Source organism: Furipterus horrens, unplaced genomic scaffold, assembly GCF_987537825.1.
Source record: "Furipterus horrens unplaced genomic scaffold, mFurHor1.1.pri manual_scaffold_3, whole genome shotgun sequence".
Lineage (NCBI taxonomy): Eukaryota > Metazoa > Chordata > Mammalia > Chiroptera > Furipteridae > Furipterus > Furipterus horrens.
This window is the reverse complement of record NW_028327173.1, coordinates 31,285,841-31,311,839: the sequence shown is the minus strand read 5'-3', so window position 1 is coordinate 31,311,839 and position 25,999 is coordinate 31,285,841. Positions and strand designations below refer to the sequence as shown.

Sequence of the window (25,999 nt, the reverse complement as noted above, 5' to 3'; positions counted from 1 at the left end):
TGCCTTAACCAATTGCCATAAACTTAGTGGCTTAAAACAACACAGATTTATTATTTTGCAGTTCTAGATGTCAAAAGTTCTAAAATCAAGCTGTCAACAGCTGTATTCCTTTTGGAGGTCTAGAAAAGAATCTGTTTTCCTGCCCTTTCCTCTTTCTAGAAGCTGCCTGAATTCCTTGGCTCCTGACCCCTTACTCCATTTCACAGCCTACTGCTTTGCATTCTCTTTGTCTCTTTCTCACCCTGGCCTGGCCCCTCTTTCTGCCATCTCATTTCTGCTTCTGTTATTATATTTCATTTTCTGACTGGTATTCTGACCTCCCTCTTATAAGATCTTTGTGATTTCTTTGGCCCACTGGGATAATCCAAGATAATCTTCTCATCTCAGGATTCTTAATCACATCTGCAAAGTCCCTTTTGTCATGTTATGTAACATTCACAGGTTCCAGGGATTGGGATGTGGATATTTTTGGAGGGCCATCATTCTACACAGACTAAATTTAAGAGTAAAATTTTCCTTAAAAAAAAAAAAAGTATTTTATTTATCTATTTTTAGAGAGTGGAAGGGAGGGAGAAAGAGAGGGAGGGAAACATCAAGTGTGGTTGCCTCTCACCCCCAATGGAGGACCTGGCCCACAACCCAGGCATGTGCCCTGAATGGGAATCAAACCATTGACGTTTTGGTTCTCAGGCTGGCACTCAGCCCACTGGGCCACACCAGCCAGGGCTGAGAATAAAATTTTCACTAGCTCTTTTGGGGTTTTATTTATTTATTTATTTATTTTTAGAGACAGGGGAAGGGAGGGAGAAGAGAGGGAGAGAAACATTGATGTGCAAGAGATACATTGATTGGTTGCACCTTGCACATTCCTAATTGGGGACCTGGCCCACCCAGGCATGTGCCCCGACTGGGAATCTAACCAGCGACTTTTTGGTTTGCAGGCCAGCACTTAATCCACTGAGCCACACCAGCCAGGGCTCTCTTGGGGTTTGATGTGAGGAATTAGAAGTACAGAGAAAAGAGAGAGGGCCCTTACTAGCAGAGAAATGAGGTTGGTGAAGGTCGTATCTTAATTTTTAATATTCTGCAACACCTGCCATCGAGGACTACCTTCGAATTAGCCTTACACATGATGTGCGGGGTGCCTGAAAACCACTGGAAACTTTTAACTCATACCTTCATATAGTTGATGTTTTGAGAGAAAAGAAGATTGTATTTTGTTAGAAAACTGGTTTGAATTTGTCCTGCTTAACAACTGCATAACATTGGACAGTCCTGATCTATAAAATGGGAGTAGTAATACTTAATTCACAAAGGTTTTATAAGAATTATAAAATATAATATACATACACATACTGTATATACAAATTAGTTAGCTTAGTATCTGGTATATAATAGGTATTCCCCCCTTTTTTTTAGATTTTATTTATTTATTTCTAGAGAGAAGGGAAGGGAGAACGAGAGGGAGAGAAACATCAATGTGTGGTTGCCTCTCGTGTGCCTGCAGCCCAGGACCTGGCCTGCAACCCAGGCATGTGCCCTGACTGGGAATCGACCAGGCAACCCTTTGGTTCACAGGCCGGCGCTTGATCCACTGAGCCACACCAGCCAGGGCTCCCTTTCCTTGAAGGTCAGTGTTTTTGTGATACAGTCATAGGGAAATATTAGAGAAGTTAGACTGAAGAACTTGTGTTGGAGGTTTTGGTAGAGGCAGCTGCACACCCATTTGCTAGAAGCTACCTGATCAGTGTGTGTGTGGCTATAAGATTAGACTAGATAAGATTTTGGGATAAGACAAGTAATGGTTGATATTTGTAGATAATATGGTTGATCATCATTCTTTTTCTATGACTCATTTTACCTTTTTCTATGGGAAATTTCAAAATTTGTTTCTGTCTCCAGGCTGGCCTTTTTTGTTTGTTTTTTTTCTGCCCTCAGTAAAATTCCACTGCTGTCCTTTGAGCATAATTATTCTTGGATCTTTACTTCCTCTCTATGGTAATCCTAAATGCTGGTCATTTAATACATCAATTCAACAAATATTTATTGAGTGCCCTATATATGTAAAACACTCAGCTCTGGAGCTACAAAGATAAGAAAATGTGTGTCCTTAAGGAGCTCACAGTTTTAGTACAGAGACAGGTCAACGGCTAAACTATAATAAGTAAGCTTTATATTAGAAGATTGAGAAAATTTCTGTGGAATCAAAGAGAAGGGGGTGTTAATAATTAGGCCTAAGATTGTGAGGGAAGGTTTCAAGGAGAAAACTAGACACTACCTGAGTTAAAAAAAAGAAGTGTGGTGAGGGGTTGGAGGAGAGGGAGGAATGATCATTTTATGAGGTACAGGGAACCATGTATCCAAAGGCATAAGAAAGTTTGTGTTGGGATGAGCTGTGGGTGTTCTGGTGTGGCTTGGGTGAAATGTGCCTGTGGGAAAATAATAGGAAATGAGCATATAGGAGTAAGCAGGAACCAGATCATGAATGGCCATATATGCCATGCTTAAGATTTTGGACTTTATGCTATAGGAAGTGAGAAACTCTTGAAACATAATATGTTACACCAGCATGATTAGATTCGAAACTCAGAAGCGGCAGGGAACATAGGAAAAGAACAAGGTGACTGGTGTCTAAGAAGCCCAAGGAAAGATTGTCAAGAAGAAAATAATGGCTAACAGTGTAAAACTTAAAGTGATTGTGTGAAATAAAGATAGATAAGTTTCTGCTGGACTTTGTTATTGAGAAGACATTAATAAGACATATTTAGTGATTGGGGTAGAAATTAAATTACAATAGATTGAAGAGTGAATGGGAGGTGAGAAAATAGAGACTACAAGTATACACTAGTCTTAGAAAACTTGCTGTGAAGCATAAGTGAGAGGTAGCTAGAGAGAGACATAGATCTAAGAAACAGATTTTTAAAAAATGATATAAGAATTGAATATGTGTTATGTTTTGGTAGAGATGATAAAATAGAGATAAAGTTGAATATATGGATGTGTGTGATTTGATGAAGCAGAAAGGTTATGTTTAGAGGTCAGGAGGGATTATTACCCTAGGGAAGAAGGAGGGATACTGTTGTCTAATTTTTGGTAGGAAGTAGATGGGTTTGAAGAGAATGTAGGTTGGAAAATTGGGTGAGGTCAGATTTCTTTTTTCTAGTGGAGGGCAATTGTGAGAGAAGAGGTATATAGCATGTTGGGCTTGAGATTTGGAATAGTCACTGTCACTGTGGGATGGAAAAGGCATATAGATGAATTACTAATAAGATAGTTAATCTCAGTTAAGATGAAGAATTTGTAGATTTGTGGTGGCACAGATTCCTAGCTTGTTGTGATTTCTTCAGCAGAATGCAGCAGTTGTGGTATGGGAACAGAAAGGAGGTGGTTAGATGGATTCTCTATGGTTGAGAGATCTATGGGTTAGTGTGGTGGCAAAGGAACAATAAGGAGTTAGGTGGAGATACTGACGAGTGGTTGATGCACAGCATAGAGGGGATAGTTAAGTAAATTCTGACACATTTATATCAAAAACTATTTTGCAGCTCTTAAAATTTATGTTTATGAGGAGTTTATAATGTGCTTATCTTATAATAAGGTAATAAGTGCTGTATTGTACAAAGGTTTAGTAACGATCAACTAAATATTCTAGGCATAATGATGAAAAAATACTCTCAAAACCAAAAAATATTGGTCACCCCTATTTGCACTTAGATAATAATTTGACAGGGATTATTATCTTCACTTTACAGGATCATATGGCATTTCTAGTTCTTAATTTTTGAGACATCTCCCTACTGTTTTCCATAGCAGTTGCACCACTTTTCAGTCCTGTCAACAGTGCAACAGGGTTCTAATTCCTCCAGGTCGTCACAAACACTTGTTATTTATTTATTTTATAGTAGCCATCCTAATCAGACTCACATAGTTTTAAGTGAATTCTGTCAAACGTTTCTGGATAATAATAACTTTAGATAGACTCTTCCTGAATCTAGAAAAATAATTATGAATTTGTCTGGTGTAAGTATTTTGTATAAGTAGAATCAAATTTTTGTCCTTCTTTGTCTGGCTTATATCACTTACCATAATGTTTCCAAGGTTTATCCATATTGTTGCATCTATCAGAACTTTATTTTTTTTTATAGCTGAATAATATTCCATTATATGCATACACCCACATTTTGTATATCCATTGACCTTTTGATAGACACTTGGGATGTTTTCACAACATATGTGACTTTAAAAAGATGTAATTTATTATAGCAGCAGCAACAATTGATAAGGTACCCAGGAACAAAGACCAACAAAAGGTGCACCTGACGTTATGGAGAAAATAATGAAATTTTATTAAAAGGCATTAGAGAAGCTCTAAGTAAGTTGGGACCCCATATTAATGGACAGGGAGACTCAATATTGTGAGCATGTTAGTTTTTTATAAGTTAATTTATAAGTTTAGTGCAATTCTATTTAATATAACGATAGACTATTTCATATAACTTGACAAACTCTGTCCAAAATTTATGTAGAAAAGCAAATTGCCAAGAAAAATTATAAGAATATACTCTTTCAGATAGCATGACTTACAAAACTATACTACAGAAACTGAACCCCTTCGTATAAGGAAACTTAATATATGACAGTGAGACCTTTGCAGGTGAGTGAGGAAATTATAGACTGGCTAAATAGTAAGGTAATGCAATAATTGGTTATCTATTTGGAAAATAATAAAATGCAGTTTCTTTTCACACCATATATATAAGTTCCTAATAAAGATGTAAATATGAAAAACAAAACTTTTAGAAATAATATGGAAGAATATGTTATCAGGAGAGGGAAGGTAAGAAAGAATTTCTTTAATAAAATTTGAAATTTGAATTATAAAGGAAAAGATTGATCAAAATAAAAAATGTATAGTTATAAAAAAAATGAAAAAATACCTTACCATCTGGGAGAAGAGATTGTATAACATATAACTAAAAAGGATTGATACCCAGATGTATAAAGAATATTTCATAAATCAATAATAGAATGAAGAAATTGTAGAGTGTTCATGTAATGGTAGAAAGCAGTGGAAATAAACACAGCTACATGTATCAATATAAATGACCCTTAAAACATAATGCAGAGTGGAAGGAATGCTATGAAATGATTCCTTCTACATACAAGTCATAGACAAAAATATGTTCAGAGATGGAGCCTCTGGGGAAAAATAATAAAGGAATTTGAGAAGAGTGAAAAGTGGTGACAAAGGAAGAAAAGTATGGCGAGGACCCCAAAAAGGATCATCTAAAACATATAACAAAAAAGCATCAGAACTAGGTAGTTTTTCTGTCATAGATAAAATTATGGTACTGGGTTGAAAGTAAGTCCTGAATTGAAACACATCATTCTCTCTGTGATTGGTCTTTGTGTATATGTATTTAAATATTTTATTATGACTTTAAAAGGTCTGATAAAAGTCTATTTTAAATTAGGTGGCATTTTTTTGTTTTATTTTTATTTTTTAAGTATGTTTTATTGATTATGCTGTTACAAGTGTCCCAATTTCTTTTCCCTTTACTCCCCTCTCCCAATACCTCCCTTCTCTCCAGCAATCCCACCCCCCCTTAGTTCATGTCCTTGGGTCATTCATGTAAGTTCTTTGGCTTCATCCTTTCCTATATTATTCTTAACTTCCCCCTGTCTATTTTGTACCAACCAATCATGCTTCTTAATCCCTGCACTATTTCCCCATTTTTCCCCCGTCCCCCTCTGAGCTGATAACCCTCCAAATGATCCCCATACCTATGATTCTGTTCCTATTCTGGTTGTTTGCTTAGTTTGTTTTGATTTTTTTAGTTTCTGTTGTTGATAGTTGTGAATTGTCATTTTAATGTCCATAGTTTTGATCCTCTTTTTCTTAATTAAGTCCATTTAACATTTCATATAATAATGGCTTGGTGATGATGAACTCTTTTAGCTTTACCTTGTCTGGGAAGCACTTTATCTGCCCTTGCATTCAAAATGATAGCTTTGCTGGATAGAGTCATCTTGGTTGTAGGTCCTTGCTTTTCATCACTTTGAATACTTCTTGCCAGTCCCTTCTTTCCCGCAAAGTTTCTTTTGAGAAATCAGCCAATAGTCTTATAGGGAGCCCTTTGTAGGTAACTCTCTTCTTTTCTCTTGCTACTTTTATGATTCTTTATCTTTAGCCTTTGGCATTTTAATTATGATGTGTCTTGGTGTGGTCCTATTTGGGTCCAACTTATTTGGGACTCTGTGCTTCCTGGATTTTAGGTCTATTTCCTTTGCCAAATTAGGAAAGTTTTCCTCCATTATTTTTTCACATAAGTTTTTAATTTCTTGCTCTTCCTCTTCTCCTTCTGGCACCCCTGTGATTCGGATGTTGGCACGTTTAAAGTTGTCCCAGAAGTTCCTAAGCCTCTCCTCATTTTTTTCAGTTCTTGTTTCTTCATTCTGTTCTGGTTGACTATTTGTTCCTTATGTTCCAAATTGTTGACTTGAACCCTGGTTCCTTCCCTTCACCATTAGTTTTATATGGATTTTCCTTTGTTTCATTTAGCATAGCCTTCACTTTTTCCCTTCTGCATTTGCCGTACTCAAGCATATCTGTCAAGTCTGTGAGTATCTTTATCACCAATGTTTTGAATTCTGTGTCTATTAGGTTGGCTCTCTCCTTATCTGTTAGTTTGACTCTCTCCTCGTTGCTTAGTTCTCCCTCTGGAACCTTCATCTATTCCCTCTTTTGGGCCATACTTCTCTGTCTCCTCAACTTGACAGGCTCCTGTGTTCGCCTCTGTGTCTTAGAGCCATTGCACCTGTTATGTTGTAAGGGGTGGATCCTTAGGTATTTGTCAGTATAAGGCAACTCCTTTCACCATTTTGCATCGCTGTATGTGGGTAAGGGGTTTGAGAGGGATCAATGCCACTTGTTCAACACTTACCCCCTTTATAGGCACTTCCCGTATGGGACTGGCGCCCCTCTAGCTGTTGGCCTGGTTGTGGTTCCCAGAGTGGGTGGGTTTACAGATGTTCCAGGACCGTGGGGGCCCTCTAAACCAACAGACTCTGTTGAGAGATCGGCAGTTTCTTCCTCTGCCCCAACCCCCACTGGTTTGCACAGTCAGAAGCAATGCGACTTTTTTCCCCCAGCGCTGGAACTGTGAGCTGTGGGGTGTGTGTAGTGCTGGGAGTGCTCCTCAGGTGTCCCTCCCTACTGTTTTTAATCTGTGACTGCACTTTCCGCTGGCCAGCCATAGCCACTGCTGCTGCTGCCTCCATACAGTGTTCTCTCCGTCCTGGCTCTGCCCCTCCTACCTGTCTGGATGAGTATTTCTTCTTTATGTCTTTGTTGGACTTCCATGCAGCTCGATTTTCTGGAACTTTTGGTTGTCTCTAGTTTTGTATCCAGTAGTTATATTCCTTCTTAGTTGTGAAGGGAGATGTGGCATGCCTACCTACGTGTCCATCTTGGCCGAAAGTTTCTGTTCATACCTTTAAAAATATATTTTATGCCCATTTGGAGTGATTTGTAGAGGGAGTGAAGAATCACATGTATTTCAGCTACTGTACTCTACTTGGGCAAACTATATTTTTGATGTCGATTTAACACGGGAGGAGACAGATACGATGTCACTCCCGAGTCGGACTGCACAGCCATTCTCGGCGGTGCAGATAGACTCTTGAGAAGCTACACCATCGTCTCTCGAGACGGACGGCTGCCGACGACGACGACGACTCTACTTGGGTGTTTTTTTTTTGTTTTTTTTTTTTTAACCCGTAAAAGCTTTTCAAAGAGAGAGATCGGTAAGTTCCCTGCTACTCAGTTTGGACCAGCAGCATTGATATCACCTGGGAGTTTGTTCAAAATGAAGAATTTCAAGCCCCAAGCCATACCTAGCAAATCATATTCTACATTTTACAAGATCCCTGGGTGACATATAATCACATTAAAGTACGAGAAGCACTGGTATAATTCACTGTGCCTGCTACATATTATGTGTCTTCTTTTGGACAATCAGAAATTTAGAAAAAGGCCCTCGTCAGGTACTTTAGTTGGTTAGAGTATGGTCCTGATATGCCAAGGTTGCGGGTTGATCCACGGTTAGGGCATCTACAAGAATCAACCAATGAATGTATAAATAAGAGGAACAATGAACTGATGTTTCTCTTCCCTCTCACTTCTCTCTCTCTAAAATCAATCAATAAAAATTTTTTAAAAAAACTTAGAAAAGACTGTGGTTAGAAATATTGTTTAGGAGCAGAATGTAGGTGTTATTTGAAGTTATGGGAATAGATGAGAGGACAATAAAAAGAGGGTCAGGAAAATAACAGTTTTAAGTGTGGATGAAGGAAGAGAGGTTCTTTTAGGAAAACTCAGAGCTAAGGAAGAACAAAGGTTCAGAGTCCATGAGGAAAATGAGCAACCTTTCAAGAGAGAGGACTACAAAGTTAGTAATGACCTTCATGGAGAGCCAGGTTTCAGAGAAGTCTAGGAAGTGGGAAAAAAACACTTCCTGGGAAGATATTGAAGTCATAAAATAGTTTGTTTAATTAGAATGTGGGAGAATGATCAGGGAGGAAGCTCTAGAGGACATAATGGAATGATAAGCAGTAAGAAGGTTTGTTGGGGAGGCAGCTCAGAGCAGTATTGGGATGATTACACAGGAGATGACGGTGAAAATGAACTTCACTTTTCCCCACCTCAACTCCCCATATACCAGACATTTCTTTTAACTATTTCTTAGACTGATATATATACACATATTAAAATCGAATTTAAAATAGCTTTCTGTCCCTGGCCGGTGTGGCTCAGGGTGTTGTCCTGCAAACTGAAAAGTCTCAGGTTAGATTCCCAGTCAGAGTCATGCCTCGGTTGCAGGTTCAGTTCCCCATCGGGGCTTGTGCAGGAGGCAACTGGTTGATGTTTCTCTCCCTCTCCCTCCACCCCCACCTCTAGAATCAATAAAAATAAATAAACTTTAAAATATCTCTGTAGTGCTAATATTAAAAAACTTGCACTATAGATTCTCATAATGGAAAGAGACATATTTATTGTCTACTAAGCAGAAATAAAAGTGCTAGGTATTTATTGATACTTATTAAGAAAGGTATGTACTCAGATGCATTTAATTCATCACTCAGCATTTGCAGTACTCACCCAATGCATAAACTATTTTGTAAGGAATTGAAAGGTAATTAATATACTCTAATTAGTTTTTCCCTCAATATGTTTCATTTGACCTTAAAATGTATGTGATTTCAAATTTTTAAAAAACTTTATATATAGAGATAAATCTGCTTATCACATTTAACTAGAAGGTCATTTAAGGTAAAGTTGGGGGGATCAACTACCAGAGAAAGCAAAAACACTTAGTTTGAAGACTCAGACTAGTTTAGTTGAGCTAAATTTGAACATACTCATGATTTGACTCTGTCTGTCTAGTTCATTGCTATATTTGCTTTTAGAATATAGAAGGTATTTAAAAATTATTTTAATATATGTATGGGGTGATGATAGATAAGAATGTAGAATGAGGCCAGTATTGGATTCATTTCAGATTTTATAGTTCATTATGATTGTGTTTTTTTAGCAGCTTTATGTAGGAACTGCTTCATAATCATTCCATTCTTATATTTCCTCAGATGAGAAGAAGCAAGATACTGTACAAGGCAGCTTTGTGAAGCTCTGTGTAATAGATGTAAAATAGTCATTATATGTTTGTTGGTGGTAGAGTTATCAGTAAACTATCATTGTCCATAAATAGCAGCTTCCCCATGCAGCCTGGTCAACTCAATTCAATACTGAGCTCCTCCAGAGAAGGGTTATAGACAACAGCAAGTCTCTATGACTCCTCGTGGTGATTAGGTTGTAACCCACCTGCTGATTCAAGGAGGCAGACTGGTTCTTGTTGGGCCCTGCTGGTCATGGCGCTCAGTTCAGTAAGGACTAGGTTTGAGGAGCTTAGTGTTTGCACTTCAAGTTTCCACAGGAGGGGATCAATTGCTTCTTTTGCTGGGTTTCCATTACACTTTGTTTTTACCTTTATTATAGTATTTACCTTATTCTGCTGAGTATTATGGTTAGGTGTTTTTATGTAAAATTTCTTTTAGATTTGTTATTTTGAACACTGGGAACAGCTGGGTTTTGTACCTTTCATAACCATAGCACAGTGCTTTGCATAGCATAAGTTTAAACTTTAATCTTTGTAAGTGGAGAGAAGAATTTTAAATTTTGTAAAATTAAGAATTAACTGTAGCTACTTTTATAAGCTATATCAAATCCTTCTAAAACAAGACAGGTACAAATAAGTAGCAGCTTAGAAAAAAAGTATGGATTATAGCAAGCTCTTCCCCATCTAGTCACTTCAGAAGTCTGATATTTGTTTTCTTAATAACTAGCTTTATTGAGATATAATTCACATACCATACAATTCACCCACTTAATGTGTGTATATAATTCAATAATTTTTGGTATATTCACAGAATTGCACAACCTTTACTACAAGCAATTTTGGAACATTTTCATTACCCCCAAAAGAAATCTTGCACACGTTATCTGTCATTCCTGTTTCCCCTTTAACCTACCTTTGTCCTAAGCAACCGTTAATTTACTTTCTGTCTGTATAAACATGCCTATTCTGGACAATGGAATCATATAATATATGGTCTTCCATGACTGGCTTTCTTCACTTAGCCTAATGTTTTCATGGTTTATCCATGTTATAGCATTTCATTTTTTTTTTTTACTGCCAAATAATATTTCATTGTATAGATATTATACTGCATTCTTTTTATTTATTCTTCTGTGACATTTGGGTTTCTACTTTTTGGCTATTATAAATAATGCTGCTATATGAACATTGATATATACATTTTTGTGTGGATGTATGTTTCATTTCCTTTTAGTATATAGCTAGAATTGAAATTGCTGGGTCATATGGTGACTACATTTAGCATTTTGAGGACCTGCCAGACCGTTTTCCAAGCAGTTGTATCATTTTACATTTCTATAAGCAATGTATGAGAGTTCCAATTTCTTCACATCCTCATCAACACTGTTCTAACCTTTCTTATTATATTCATCCTAGTGGGCATAAAGTGGTATCTCATTGTGATTCTCATTTTCATTTCCGTGAAGTCTGATGAGATTGACTGTTTTTTCATATGCTTGTTGGACATTTGTATGTCTTCTTTGGAGAAATGTCTCTTCAGATCCTTTGCCCATATTTAGGTCATTTGTCTTTTTATTAAGTTGCAAGAGTTCTTTATGTATTCTAAGTACAAATTTACTTTTATTTTAAAATATTTTATTTATTTATTTTTAGAGAGAGGGTAAGGGAGGGAGAAAGAAAGGGAGGGAAACATCAATGTGTGGTTGCCTCTCGCATGCCCCCAACCAGGGACCTGGCCTGCAACCTAGGCATGTGCCCTGACCCTTTGGTTCGAAGGCTAGCACTCAATCCACTGAGCCACACGAGCCAGGGCTCTTAAGTACAAATTTTTTAAATCACCTATAATTCTCTCCCATTCTGAGGTTATCTTTTCACTTTCTTTTTTAAAAAAAGATTTTATTTATTTATTTTTAGAGAGGAGGGAAGTGAGGGAGAAAGAGAATCATTGATGTGCTAATCAGTTGCCTCTGGCGCCCCCCATCCGGGGACCTGGCCTGCAATCCAGGCATGTGCCCTGACAGGAAATCCAGCTGTGACCTTTTGGTCTGTGGGAGGATGTCTAAACCACCGAACCACACCAGTCAGGGCTGTCTCTTCACTTTCTTGATGATTCCTTTGAAACATAAACATTTTTAAACTTGATGAAATCCAGTTTATCTATTTTTCTTTTAAAAATTATTTATTTATTTATTTGTTGATTTTTTTTGTTTATTTATTTTTTAGAGAGAGGGGAAAGGAGAAAGAGAGGGAGAGAAACATCACTGTGTGGTTGCCTCTCACTCGCGCCCCCAACTGGGGATCTGACGTGCAACCTAATCATGTGCCCTGACTGGGAATCGAACCAGCGACACTTGGCTCGCAGGCCGATGCTCTATCCACTGAGCCACAGCAGCCAGGGCTCTATTTTTCTTTTAGTTGTTTGTGCTTTTGGTGTCATATCTAAGAAACCATTGCCTAATACAAGGTCATTAAGATTTAAGCCTGTTTTCTTCTATAATTTTATAATTTTAGCTGTTACATTTAGGACTTTGGTGCATTTTGAGTTAATTTTTGTATATAGTGTAAGTTAGGGATCCGACTACATTTTTTTTTTCTTTTTTTTTTGCATGTGGATATTTAGTTGTGCTAGAATCATTTATTAAAAAGATTAGCTTTTCACAATTGAATTGCTTGACATCTTCGTTGAAAATCATTTGACAGTCAAGAATTTGTTTTGAAGAATGTTATTCACATTGTTCCCCTTTTCCCTCAATATTGTCTCTGACATTTTTGGTAATATTTTTCTGACGCAATCTTTAACTTACAGAAAAGTTGCAAGTACAGTAAGAATAACTTGGTTTTCTCGAACCATTAAGTTGCCAACATGATGAACATGTTTTATTTCCACAAACAAGAACATTCTCCTACGTAACCTCAATACAACCATCAGAATCAGAAAATTAACATTGGTGCATTACTATCATCTCAGATTTAGGTTTTGTCCAATAATGTCTTTTATAACAAGAATTCAGTCTAGAGCACACATTGCATTTAATTGTCATGATTCTCTAGTCCTTTTCAAACTGGAACAGTTCTCAGTCTTTCTTGACTTTTACAACTTTGACGTTTTGGAAGATTACAGACCAGTTATTTTGTAGAATATCTCTCAGTTGTGGTTTGTCTGATGTTTCCTCATGATTAGATTCAGTTTATGCATATTTGGCAGGAGTATCACAGGAGTGATGTTGTGTCCTCAGTGCATCCTGTTGGGGGCCCATGATTTCATCATTACTGGTGGTATTAACCTTGATTACTTGATTTAAGGTGGTGTTTATCAGGCTTCTCTGCTGTTATATTAGTCTTTTAAATTTTTTATTGTATTTTTCCCTTTTCCATTTATCCCCTCTTCCACCTCGCCCTTTTTAATTCTTTGATTAATAAGTATTTTGTGGGAAGGCCTTCTGAGGTTCTGTAATTAATCACCAGTCTTTCAGTTTTTTCATTTATTTATATCTACATGAGCACATAGATTACTGTTTTTTTAAATGGCTTATATCCCCTTATTACCATTATTAGTATTGATGCTGCAGTTGTTCCAGATTTGGTAGTGGGAACTGTTCAAGCTGGATACTTTATTCTTTTGTCACGGCCCCTCGTTCTTTGAGCAGTTGCTTACTTTTTGTCATGATGTTCCAGATTTATTTGGTACTTGCTCTACTCCAGCCCTGGCATCAGCCATTTCTCCTAAGAGCACTGGTGCCTTTTAGAGAATGGCATTAGAAAACAAGGTCTGTGTGCTGGGTGTGTATATTGGGATGTTGCCAATCCCTAGATCTCTCAAGGGACAGAGCTATGGAACAGTTATATTCCCTGTAAATATAGACATTTACATCTATCTACCCATCTATCAAATTCTGTGAGTTCACATTAATAGCTGGAATTCTAGTCCAAACCAAGAGTTCATTCTATTTTTTTACCTTTCTATATTTGTAACTTTCTTTTTAGACTATAAGAAACCTGGCTTCTATTATCTTTAATGGTTTTACTTATTTGATCCATCTCTTTTTATGTACCCAATCTGAATGCTATTGCTACGTTCCCTCTGCCACCTCCCATCCCCCACCCAAGTAGAAACTCTTTTTACCCTTCTCTGGTTTTGCCCCACTGTGTTGGGATGCTACCTTCATGGACCGTGTCCTTATTGTCTTGATCTCCAATACTGTGCCATCTGGGCCCTGTGCCACTGCCCATCTTATTTCACTCAGCTTCGTCAGGTGTCCCCATGAGGATCCCCTCCTCATCCTGATCAAGCCCTGAAACTACTACTGTGTTTCTGCCCTCCTACATGGACATAGACCTCCCTCAGCTGCTTCAGGCTTAGACACCAATTCTTGACCATTATGACCAGCCCCACTTGCTGGCTTTTGGACTGAATTATTTGTGAAGGGAAGCCACATTGTCTTTTTAAAAAAGATTTTATTTATTTATTTTTCTAAAGAGGGGAAGGGAGAGAGAAAGAGAGAGAGAGAAACAGAGAAACATTGATATGAAAGAGAAATGTCAGTTGGTTACCTCTCATACATGTCCCAACCAGGGACTGAACCTGTAACCCAGGCATGTGCCCTGAGCAGGAATTGAACTGGCAACCTGTTGCCTTGTGGGATGATACCCAACCAACTGAGCTACACTGGTCAGGGCCACAGTGTCTTTTGAGAGACAATTAAGCTTTTTTTGGCATCACTTTAAAATTATAAGTTAGTGCTTTGTAAGAAGGGAAAAGGAGTTTTGGTCCAGATGGCAGTTTAGGTAAATGTGGTACTCTCATCCTCCCATGACCACGATCAGACTTACAACTAAATTACAGAACAACCATCATTTGCAACTGTCTGAAATCTAGCTGAACAGAAGAAGTCTTATAACTAAGGATATAAAGAAGAAGCCACATCGAGACTGATGGGAGCCCTGACTTGTGTGGTTCAGTAGATTGAGCACTGGCCTATAAAACAAAAGGTCGCTTGTTTGATTCCTAGCCAGGGCACATCCTTGGGTTTCGGGCCGGGTCCCTGATTGGGGGCATGCGAGAGGCAACTGATCTCTCACACAATGATGTTTCTCTTCCTCTCTGCCTCCCTCCCTTCCCCTCTGTCTAAAAATAAATAAATAAAATCTTAAAAAAAAAGACTGATAAGAGGGGCATAGGTGCGGAATGTGCTGGCCCCATGCCACATGTGGTGGTAAAAAATTGAGAAGGGGTGTCTCAGCTGTGGAGGTCCCTGCTAAGGAGTGAGGGGTTCCAGCCCCATATCAGAACCCCCACCCCAGGGTTCCAGCATTGGGAAGAGAAGTCCCCATTACTTGTGAAGACCAGCAGGGATTGTGGTTGAGTGAGACGGTGGGCTCCTGGACTCCCAGGTATTCCTCTTAAAGGGTGCATGTACAGACTTATTAAGACTCATTTGCTCTGAGCTCCAGTGCTGGAGTAGCAGCTCAAAAGGCACCAGGAACATATGGGGAGGAACTGAATTGTCTGGCTTCAGGACTAGGATTGCAGGGGCAGCTTTCTCTCAGACGGAAATGCTGGCAGAGCAGACAGGTGCCATAGCTGAGTCTCTATGAACCTGGCTAACACTATTAGCCGCCTCCCCCAATGATCCCTTGAGACCTCACACCACTCAACTTTCAGACCCACCCAAGCTATTTCCAGGGGCTTTTTACAGACAAAGGGCCTCTCCTGGCTCATGCTTTAGACTTTCCTAAAATCTTTCAAATAAGCAGTATTTGGCCTGTGTCTACCCAGTACCTCTTGCTAAGTGGCCTCAGACCTGGCACTAGCAGCAGCCAGCCTCAGTTTGGAGGTTGGCATCCTCTCCCAGGCACCTCCAAGACTAGCACAAATAGCAGCCATCTGCAGATTGCTCTGTAGCTCATGCCAGGTGGCCCCAGGCAGGGCACAGGCAGTGACCTTGCACCTCCCAGGAGGCCTCCGAGTCAGTGCACCTGGTCGACAGCTTTAGACCATACTGGATTACAACCCAACCACCTCCACCAGTGACACACTCAAGGGGTAGACTCAGTGCGCACCAAAGCCCCACTGAAGCTAGTCCTGCTCTGTGGGGTCAGGCTATGAATAAGCAGCTCCTCCACTATAGTTGCAGCCAGCCCTCTCAGCTGATCGGCCCAGGGAGGCAATCCCTCCCAGTAACGTGTTAACATCAATCAAGGCTCAAGTATAATGAGACAGTGTGCACAGCTCGCACAGAGCACACCTGGAGCTCCCAGTTCAGGTGATTGGGGAGGCTGTGCCACTGGGACCTACAGGACACCTAGTACATAAGGCCACTCCACCAAGTCTGGGAGATGTAGTAGCTTTACCTAATAGATAGAAACAAACACAGGGAAGCAGCTAAAATGAAGAGACAAAGAAACAGGTCCCAAGTGAAAGAACAGGAGAAATTTCAGATAAAGAACTAAATGAAATGGAGACAATCTACCAGATACAGAGGTCAAAACAATGGTTTTAAGGACGCTAAGTTTGTTGAGTGAGAACTTCAACAGCATAAAAAAGGACATGGAAACTATAAAAAATAACCAGTCAGAAATCACAGATACACTAACTGAAATGAATAATTTACAGGGAATCAACAGTAGAGTAGATGAAGCTTCATCACCACCAAACAGTATTACATGAAATGTTAAAGGGTCATTAAGAAGAAGATGAAGAAGAAAGATAAAAAATCTGAACAATAATATGACAGTAATGACATATCCATCAACAATTACTTTAAATGTAAATGGATTCAATGCTCCAATCTAAAGACATATGGTGGCTGAATGAGTAACAAAACAAGACATTTACATATGCTGTCTACAAAAACTCACTTAAGATCAAAAGACCAAAAAACACATAGACTAAAAGTAAAGGGATGGAAAAAGATATTTCATGAAAATGGAAACAAAACAAAAAAGCTTGGGTAGCAGTACTTAAACCAGACAAAACAGACTTTAGAACAAAGGCTACAACAGGAGACAAAGAAGGACCTGGCAACACCAATTCTGGGTATTTATCGCAAGAAACCCAAAACTAAGTAAAAAAGACATACATTCATAACTGTCCACGAGTAGATGAGTGGTTAAAGAAGTGGTGCATGTATACAATGGAATATGACTCAGCCATAAAGTCAGAGAAAGACAAAAATGCCAGATGATTTTACTTATGTGGAATCTAACAAACAAAATAAGCAGAACAGAAATAGACTTATGTAGATAAAGAGAACATTTTGGGAAAGGGGTTGGGGAGATGGATGAAAAAGGTGAAGGGATGTAGAAGTACAAACTGGTAGTTACAGGGTAGTTATGTGGGTGTAAAGTACAGCATAGGGAATATAGTCAATAATATTCTAATAACTGTGGTGTCAGGTACTAGATTTAACAGGGTGATCACTTCATAAGTTTTATTGATGTCTAATCATGGGGTTGTATACCTGAAAATAGCAGTCCCTCTCTATATCCTGGTTCACTTGTCGTGGCCTCACTGTATCGTGGGAATTTTAAAAATATTATATTTAATTATTTATTGTGGATTTTTCGCTGTATCGTGGGATTTTGCGGTACTGTATACATATGTTGTTAAAGTTATGTGGGTTTAAGAGTATAGAATATGTTTAAGAACATAAGTGTTTATAGAAGTGTGGAAAAGGTTAATAAGGGAGTAGGAACGGTTTATAAGTGTGTGGGAAGGGTTTATAAAGCCTTAAAATATATATAAATACTAAAATAAATGTAAGGTTCCTACTTCGCGGATTTTCACCTATCACGGGGGTGTCTAGAACGTAATACCCGTGATAAGTGAGGGAATACTGTACTATTAAATCCTATGTCAACTTATACACCTGAAACTACTATAATACCTAACGTCAACTGTACTTTAAAAAGTAAATTTTAAAATAATAAGAAAAACCCAAATAGTTTGAAAATTTTACTTTTCAGGCAATTGTTGGTATAGTTCCAAAAGGATAGTTTTTGGGCTGATATTTAAAATTTAACATAAAATAACACAGTTTGGTTTATAATTATTTGAATCTCAGTGTGTTAATACATTGGTTAATGAGCGGTTACTGACTAAGTAAATTAGAAAACAAATGATAATTTCATCTACAAAATAATATACATTTTTCTTCTAGCTCTTCCACCAAAGCCACCTAAGCCAATGACTTCAGCTATTACAAATGGAATGAAGGACAATTCTGTTTCTCTTCAGGATGCAGAATGGTACTGGGGGGATATTTCAAGGTAACTAGAATGCTACTATAATGTAATGCAGTTTTCAAAAAATAATTTTTAAGAATTAGTAGGAAAAATGAAACATTATAATATACCATTAGTTGTCATTTAAAGATTACTATTTAAGAGATTGTACAAGAACATTTTTAAAACTTTTTAAAGCTTTTCTTCCCACAAAAAAAGTGACAAGAAGATCTTTAAATTCTGAGTGTGATTATACTTTAAATACTGTATTGAGGATACATTTCTGAATAAATGATGCATACGCTTAAGATAGTCGCACATGTTTTAGGCACTTAATTTTCCTTACCTTTTGTTTCTAAGGCACTGGTTCCATAACCTCTATATGGACAAGAATTAATTGGGGTGGGGTTCAGGAATCTGCATTTCACAACCCCCCTAAGTGATTCTGATGCACCCTTTACACATCTCATTTTGGGAAACAGGCACATCTCATTTGGGGAAACAGGACTCTAGGAAAGATTTGCTCTTGGTAAAATGTGGTTTTGGAAAATTTTGAATCTAGAGAAAGAATGTATACACATATACACACAGGTTGGCAAAAGTAGGTTTACAGGTGCATTGTGATATCCTTTTGAGTTAATAAAGCTATTGTAATAATCATAAGCTGCATGTCTTTTTTCATATAAACAAGTGTAAAAACACATTTGCCCACCCCTGTATATATTTTAAATTTGAATATTCTGTTTTCTTGTCTTTAAAAAGCACTACACATTTCTGCCAAGTCAGGTTTCAGGTTGATGCTGTATTTCTCAATATGCTTGTCCTTCTCTTGTCTATTCTCTCCCATTACCAAAGTGGCACTCATTTTTTTCTTTTTTTCTTACCATTTTCACCATTTTTAAATGTATCATTTAGTGGCATAAAGTACATTTAAATTGTTGTTCAACCATCAACACCATCCTTCTCTAGAACTATTTCATCTTCCCCAGGTGAAGCTCGGTACCCATTAATAATACACTAACTCATCTTTCCTCTTCCTATTCCCCCAGCCCTTCCCTGGCAACCACCATCCTACTTTGTGTTTCTATAAATTTGACTACTTTAGGTACCTCATATAAGTGGAATGATAGCATAAAATACTTAGCTTTTTGTGACTGGCCTACTTAGCATAATGTCTTCAGGGCTTATCCCTGTTGTTTGTAGCATGTGTCAGAATTTCTTTCATTTTTAAAGCTGAACAATATTCCATTATATATATATTTATTCATCTGGACATTTGGCTTTGATGAATGTTTGGATTGTTCCCAGCTTTTGGCTAGTGAATAATGCTGCTATGAACATTGGTGTATAAATGTTCCAGTTCCTACTTTCATTTCTTTTGGGTATATACCCAGAAATAGAATTTCTGGGTCATATCGTAATTCTATATTTAATTTTTTAAGGAAGACAGTATATTTTATATTATTAGAAAATTTTTATTTTAGCATTGTACAATAAAAGATTCTATTATATTTAAATACCATTTCAATTTATATTTTAAGACCATGTAGTTCTATAATTCAAGGATCTTTTATGCCCTGCCATTTTCTTTGAGTGTTCTAGTGTTGTTCCTTAAAGTTCCAAACCAGCTCTTCAGAGGAATTTATCAGTATAAATTCATATTGGAGGATATAATATTAAAAAATTGTGAATTTAGTGAATTTCTTCCCCTCTGATCAGACACAGCTGCCACTGTTGCTTAAATATAATCTTTCTAAACAGCTGCTGGTTTTTCCTGAAATTCTGCAATTTAAGACCTGCCTAAGGAAACTCCAAAGGCTTAATGGAAACACTATCCCCTATAGACAGTTGAAACCTGGAAGAGTTTAAGATGTAAACAAACCTTCCTTAGATTGCATAACACTGAAAATCAAAATAGAATGAACATATCTTGGGGAGGAGCTAAATGATCTCTGAAGGCCCCATGATTCTATAACCTTAGACATACGCACCTCCCAACTAGCCCTAATAATATGTGAAGAGAACAAATGATGCTTATGTTTTTTTCATGTTTTCTACAATTCTTCAGGGAGGAGGTAAATGACAAATTACGGGACATGCCAGATGGTACCTTCTTGGTCAGGGATGCCTCAACAAAAATGCAGGGAGATTATACCTTGACTTTGCGGTGAGTATTTTGCAGCATTTTGGTTACTGTTTTAGCATTATTTATTTCTGGGTATACTAATATTTCTGTATTTTACTTAAATCTTTGTATACATATTTTTCATATTTGTATTTAATCTACATACATAATTTTTAGTTGTTTTAACTTTTTTCTATACATTAAATATTTAAATGTCTTATAAAATAACAGTTTTTATTTTTATGTAGCAATAAAGTGAAAAAGCTAAAATCCCTAGTAGGGAAATAAGATATATACTGTTGACCTTATGAGTGAAGTAGAAGTCATGTGCACAGCCTAAGATTATTAATAATATGTTGGTAATCCTCCCCTCTAATAACCCTGTTATTTCTCTTAATGTAGACTTCAGAGAGTTATTACTCAACCTTATTTAGGTAGATGACAATATGTAGAAGACAAAGCAATTCTCAGTCTGTATTGTGCCACCCATGTGAGCATATTAAAATCTCATAAGTGGTGGATGTTTCACTTTACAAAGATGGAACATATATTTTAAAAGATTAGGAAAATTGCTTTATATATTTCCACAATTAGTTTTAATAATTAAAATAGTCTAATTACATAAAGTCTTGTTTTTTTAATAAAGAATAATAACAACAACAATAACAATTCCTTGTACTAAGCATTTTACATGTAATATTTATTTCTCACAACAACCTTATGAGGTATAGGTATTAATATTTCCATTTTATAGATGAGGCAACTAAAGCTTAGCCTGGTTAAGAAACTTGCCTAAAAACACATAGCTAGTAAGTGGCAGAGGATTGGTTCAAGTGCAGATTTATTTGGCTCTTTGCCGCCTTTCTATCCTGGTATCTTTAAGAAAAATAATCCTATATTTTATGCTAGAAATTTGGAGTCACTATATTAGTAAAGACATTAAGAAGTTAATACCTTAGGGCTTCAGTTGTGCTGAGGAATAATCAATGTTTTACTTGATTCATTCAACATAATTTTTTTCCACTCTGATCAGACTTCTGTCTTACCATTCTGCAGGGACTGCTAAATCAGTGACTGCTTCTCTCTTCTTACCTTACGTGACCTGTTAGTAGCATTAGTCATACTCTTCTGATTTTCTTTATAATTCTAGGCCACTCCTTTGCTCAATATCTAAATGTTAAGTGTTCCCCAGTTCAAACTCGGGCCTCCTCTTCTCTGGATTCATTCTCCCACAGTGAAGCTTGTCCTGTCCCATGCTTTAATATGCAATTATGTGGTGATGATTCATAAACCTTATCTTCAGCTCTGATCTTCAGAACTTCAGATGCATATATCCAGTTGCCTGCTTGCTTTTACCACTAAATAACTAGGGGACATACTAATTTTAACATGGTCAATGCAGAATTTTTTATTTCAAACCCAACTCCCCCTACCCATACTGTTTCTACTCAACTCTTTCCTCTTCTAAAAAACCAAACCACCATCTCTAGTTACTCAAGCCTCACATCCTGTTCTCTCTCTTTCTCTCACCCTCACATCCAATTCATCATTAAACAAGTCCTGCCAACTCTATCTCCAAATCTATATTCGTAATCTCTTCACACTTCTCTACCATATAAATCTGAGCCGCCATCATCCTGCCTCATCTTTTGTAGTCTCCTCCTAGTAGGCCTCCCAGCATCTTAAAATTTCTAATCTTTCCCACCCCTGTTGACCATTTTCTGCACAATAGCCAGAGTGATAATTTTAAGATATGAGTCTGATTACTCTTTTGCTTAAAACTCTTTTAAGTTTCTCTGCTGCATCTAAAGTAAAGAATTTAGATTTTATTCTAACGTACAAAACTCTATTTAACCCAGTCTTGGTCTCCTTCGTACACCTCACTTCTTGTCATTCTCTCTCTGCATTACATTCAATCCCTCTAGCCTTTCTGTATCTTGGACAAGTGAGGTTTATTCCTGCCTTAGGGCCTTTGCAATAACTGTTCCTTCTGATCTTTGCATATTTGGTTCCTTTTTGTCATTCAGATCTCTACATATATGCCACCTCTTCTGATCTTCCCTACTCATTCAATCCAAAGTAGCCTCCGAGAATGTATATTACCTCAATTTACTTCTTTGTGTGGGCTGCTCTCTGTTTTCATCTTCTCTCCCATCTCATCTATCTCACCCCACAACAAATTTAAGTTCTCTAAGATTAGGGATTTTGTGTAATCATTGCTGTATCCCCAGAGTCTAGATTAGTGTGTGGTAAGGGATAGGCATTAGATAACAGATGCCTAATAAATAGTTATTAAATGAATAAATGTCCTTATTTATCTGGAAAATGGTTTTAATCCTACACTAAGGTGCTATTTTATAATAGGTAGGTTCTTAATTACAACCAATTAAAAGCAACAATTTTTATATCTTTGGGATGAGGAAAAGAGCCTGCTAATTATGTAACTTATCTGATGTTTCAATGCTTTTCATGAACAAAGGCCAGCAACGGGTCCCGCTTAAAGCTTTCTAGTCTAGGGCCACTAACGTAGAGACCTATAGCTAGAAGGAATCTTTAATACTACCTGGTTCATTTGGGTTTCTCCAGATGCAAGAATTCTCTGCATAATATTTTTCAGAAAGGGCCATTATTGAGTGTCCATGTGATCTTTCAGTCATAGGGAGCTAGCATATTCCTTTTGAGGCAGCCCATTTTATTGTTTAGAGGATTATCTTTCTGCTAGATATTGTGCTAGGGCCGGGGTTATGAACATAAATAAGACATGGTTTTCTCTCAAGAATTCATAACCTAGGTGTGTAATGATGAAATACGGGAGGCACATTTATATCATGTCTTAATGCAGAGTACTAAGTGTTATATTAGAATTCTCCCCATTTTCCTTTTCCTAGTCCCTGGTAACCATTGTTCTACTTTCTGTCTCTGAATTTGACTATTTTAGGTACTTAATATAAGTAGACTCATACAATATTTATCCTTTTGTATCTGGCTTATTTAATGTAGAATAATATCTTTAAGTTTAATACATGTTATAGCATATGTCAGAATTCCCTACCTTTTTAAGGCTGAATAATATTTTGTTGTATTATATACTATATTTTGTTCATTGGTTGATGGACATTGACAAGAATCTTTTAAAATTTTCATGTATCTAGCACAAGGTCTGACATATAGTAGGTACACAGTAACTATTTGAAGGAAGGAATAAATGAGAGAAAGAAACACTTTTTCTCAGAGGAAATAAAAATTGAGCTGGGTCTTGATATATTTTGCTAGGCAGAAAAGTTCTGGTCTTAATTCAATTTAGTAAATACTCATAGCTCAGTGCTAGTTACTCTGCAGAAGAGCTAACAATGAATTAAAACTTTTGTCTCGAAGAAGACAATCTAGTGAGGGTAAAGGGAATAAAAAGAAAGTGCTTTGAATTACGCTAAAATAACAAGTACAAACAATGTGCTTTGAGTGCTAAAAAGAGGGCAAGAGATAGCTTGAGAGGATATAAAAGGCTGTTTATCATGAAAGAAATTGCATTTGCAATGTATTTTGAAGAAGGGGATAGGTTTGGATATGTAGAAAGTAGGGGGGCGGTTTGCAGGATTAGATAACAAGAGGAGAAAGATATGGAGGTGATAATTCTATGAAGTCCTGTTCTGTGAGATGCACTCCCATTTGGTTAGTGCATAGAGTTTATAAAGGGGAAAAAGTGGTAGGGAGTATAGAATGATAGAAAGTTGGAAAAGGGCCTTGAATTCTAAAATTTGGAATTTGTATTTAATCTTGTAGATAGGCAGGATGAACCATTGCATTTTTTCATCAGGGAAGTTGCATGATCAGACTATAAGAATAGTCTATAAGAATAAAAAGAGAAAAAGAAGCTAGACACTAACTAGTAGAGTTGGAAGGCTATTAAGAATTGAGAGGTAATGGTGATACAGAAGAGGATTTATTCTTTAATAATTTAATATTTATCGAGTGCCCACAGTATTAATAGTTACTGCTCTAGGAAAAGGAAATGATGAACAAGCCAAACACGGTCTTTTGTCTGTAGTGTTTATGTTCAGGGGTGAGGGTAGGAGTGGGGGTAGGAGGTCCCTGACTGGGTGGCTCAGTTAGTCGGAATGTCATCCTGTGCACCAGAAAGTTGAGGGTTTGATTCCTGATCCCTAGCCAGGGCACGTACCTAGGTTGCAGGTTTGATCCTTGGTCGGGACGCTTCTATGAGGCAACTGATGGGTTCCTCTCTCTCATCAATGTTTCTCTGTGTCCTTTCCTTTCTAAAAATCAATTAAAACATTAAAAAAAAAGTAACTTCACAGTTATGGAGTGCTATATAGGGAATAAATAGGATTATATGATAGAGAATATGAGGAAAGGGAATTTAAGATAGTTTTGAAAAAGAGGACCTCTATGAGGATATGACCTCTGAAAACTGAAGGATTAGAAAGATGCAGCCAGAGAAGTGTTCTAGGGAGAGGGACCAGGAAATGCAAAGACACTGGTTTGGGGAAGATTTGGTGGATCCATTGAATAGAAAGGCCACTCTGGCTGGCTCACAGTGTGAACCACAGTGGTAGGAGATGAAGTTGAAAGTGGGAAGAAGCCAGATACAGAGCCTAATGAGCCATGGTAAGGAATTTGAATTTTATTTCTAAGTGCAAAAAAAAAAAAAAAAAAAAAATAATGAAGGGTTTTAACGAAGGGACTGACATGATTTAAAGACTGAATACACTGTAACTAGGATAGCGGCTCTAAGAAAGGAGTTAAGTCAAAGTAAGGTAGCGGGGAGCTAAGAGCAAAGGGATTTGATAATACAGTAGAATACATAAGAGGTTGAGAGGGAGTTGAAGGTGACTGTGGTTTGAGCCTGCTCCTCTCCCCCTCCATTTTAGTCACCTAACTATACTATTCCAACACTTGTTAAATTCAGCTCTCCATTCCTGCCTATACCTGGACAGCTAAATTTGAAGAAAAATACACCATGCTGACTAGTCTCATATTTAAATTTGTGACTACTTATCTTAAGCAGGACTTTAGTACTGCCCAGCTGAATTTCTGCATTTCCGCAATCCATTTGCTTTCCCACTTTCCTAGATGACGATTTGACATGTTCTTTTTTTCTCTTCAAATCAACAGCACATCTTACCCCCTTTACCTATAGAAGTTGCTGAGAACATGGAAGGTGCCAGAAGAGATATGACTCCCTTATGCTACTATTACCAAGCTATCAGCATACTTGCACTTGAATGTGAAGACTCTGCCTTTCTCCTGTTCCAGCAGGAGATTTTATATTCTTGTCTGGAATCTACTTCTTTACTTTGTGGACTGGATCCCACCTCTATCTAATCTATTCAAGGACATCCCCTGGGAATTATCTTGTCTTTTTTTTTTTTGGATCAACAGTTTTTGTCTCTCTACTGAGTCACCATTAGCATATAAATATGCTCTATTCTCCCATTTAAGAACAGTAAATGAAGAAAATTCCCTTGACTCTATTTCTCTTTCCAGCTGTTTCCCTATTTTTCTGCTCTTATTTACAGCAGTATTCTTCAAGATAGTTGTCTCTCAGCATTTCTTCCTCTTCTTTCATTCTCTCTAATCCAGTCCAGTCAGGCTTCCATCTTTAGCACTCCACTGAAACCATTTTGTCAAGATCACTTAGTGATCTCTACTTTGTCAAGCCCCAGGTCATTTACCCAGTTGATCATTTTCTCTTTTTTTGAAATGCTTTAAAAAAATTGTTTTTAAGAACTCTTAATTCTCTTTTTTGGTTTCCTTTACTTTCTTCATTTCCTTTGCTGGTTCTTCCTTATTTCCCTGACCAATAAGCCAAATCATCATTGGTGTACTCTGGGGCCTAGACCTGGACCTCTTCTCTTGTTCAGCTGTGCTTATCTTCAGAAAGCATCTACAGGGTGATGAATGTTTTATACGTCTAGCCCAGACCTTCTTCTGAACTTTAGATTCTTCCAGTAGGCTGCTG

The 25,999-nt window shown here is 37.4% G+C and overlaps 1 protein-coding gene across 1 annotated transcript in view; it reads left to right on the top strand.

The window, feature by feature from the left end:
• PIK3R3 (phosphoinositide-3-kinase regulatory subunit 3) overlaps positions 1–25,999 on the top strand; it is a 70,490-nt gene that overhangs the window by 14,731 nt on the left and 29,760 nt on the right. The window contains exons 2-3 of the mRNA XM_090269375.1: positions 17,834–17,942; positions 19,966–20,064. Coding sequence (XP_090125501.1) covers positions 17,834–17,942; positions 19,966–20,064 — 208 coding nt within the window. The remainder of the gene's footprint in view (positions 1–17,833; positions 17,943–19,965; positions 20,065–25,999) is intronic.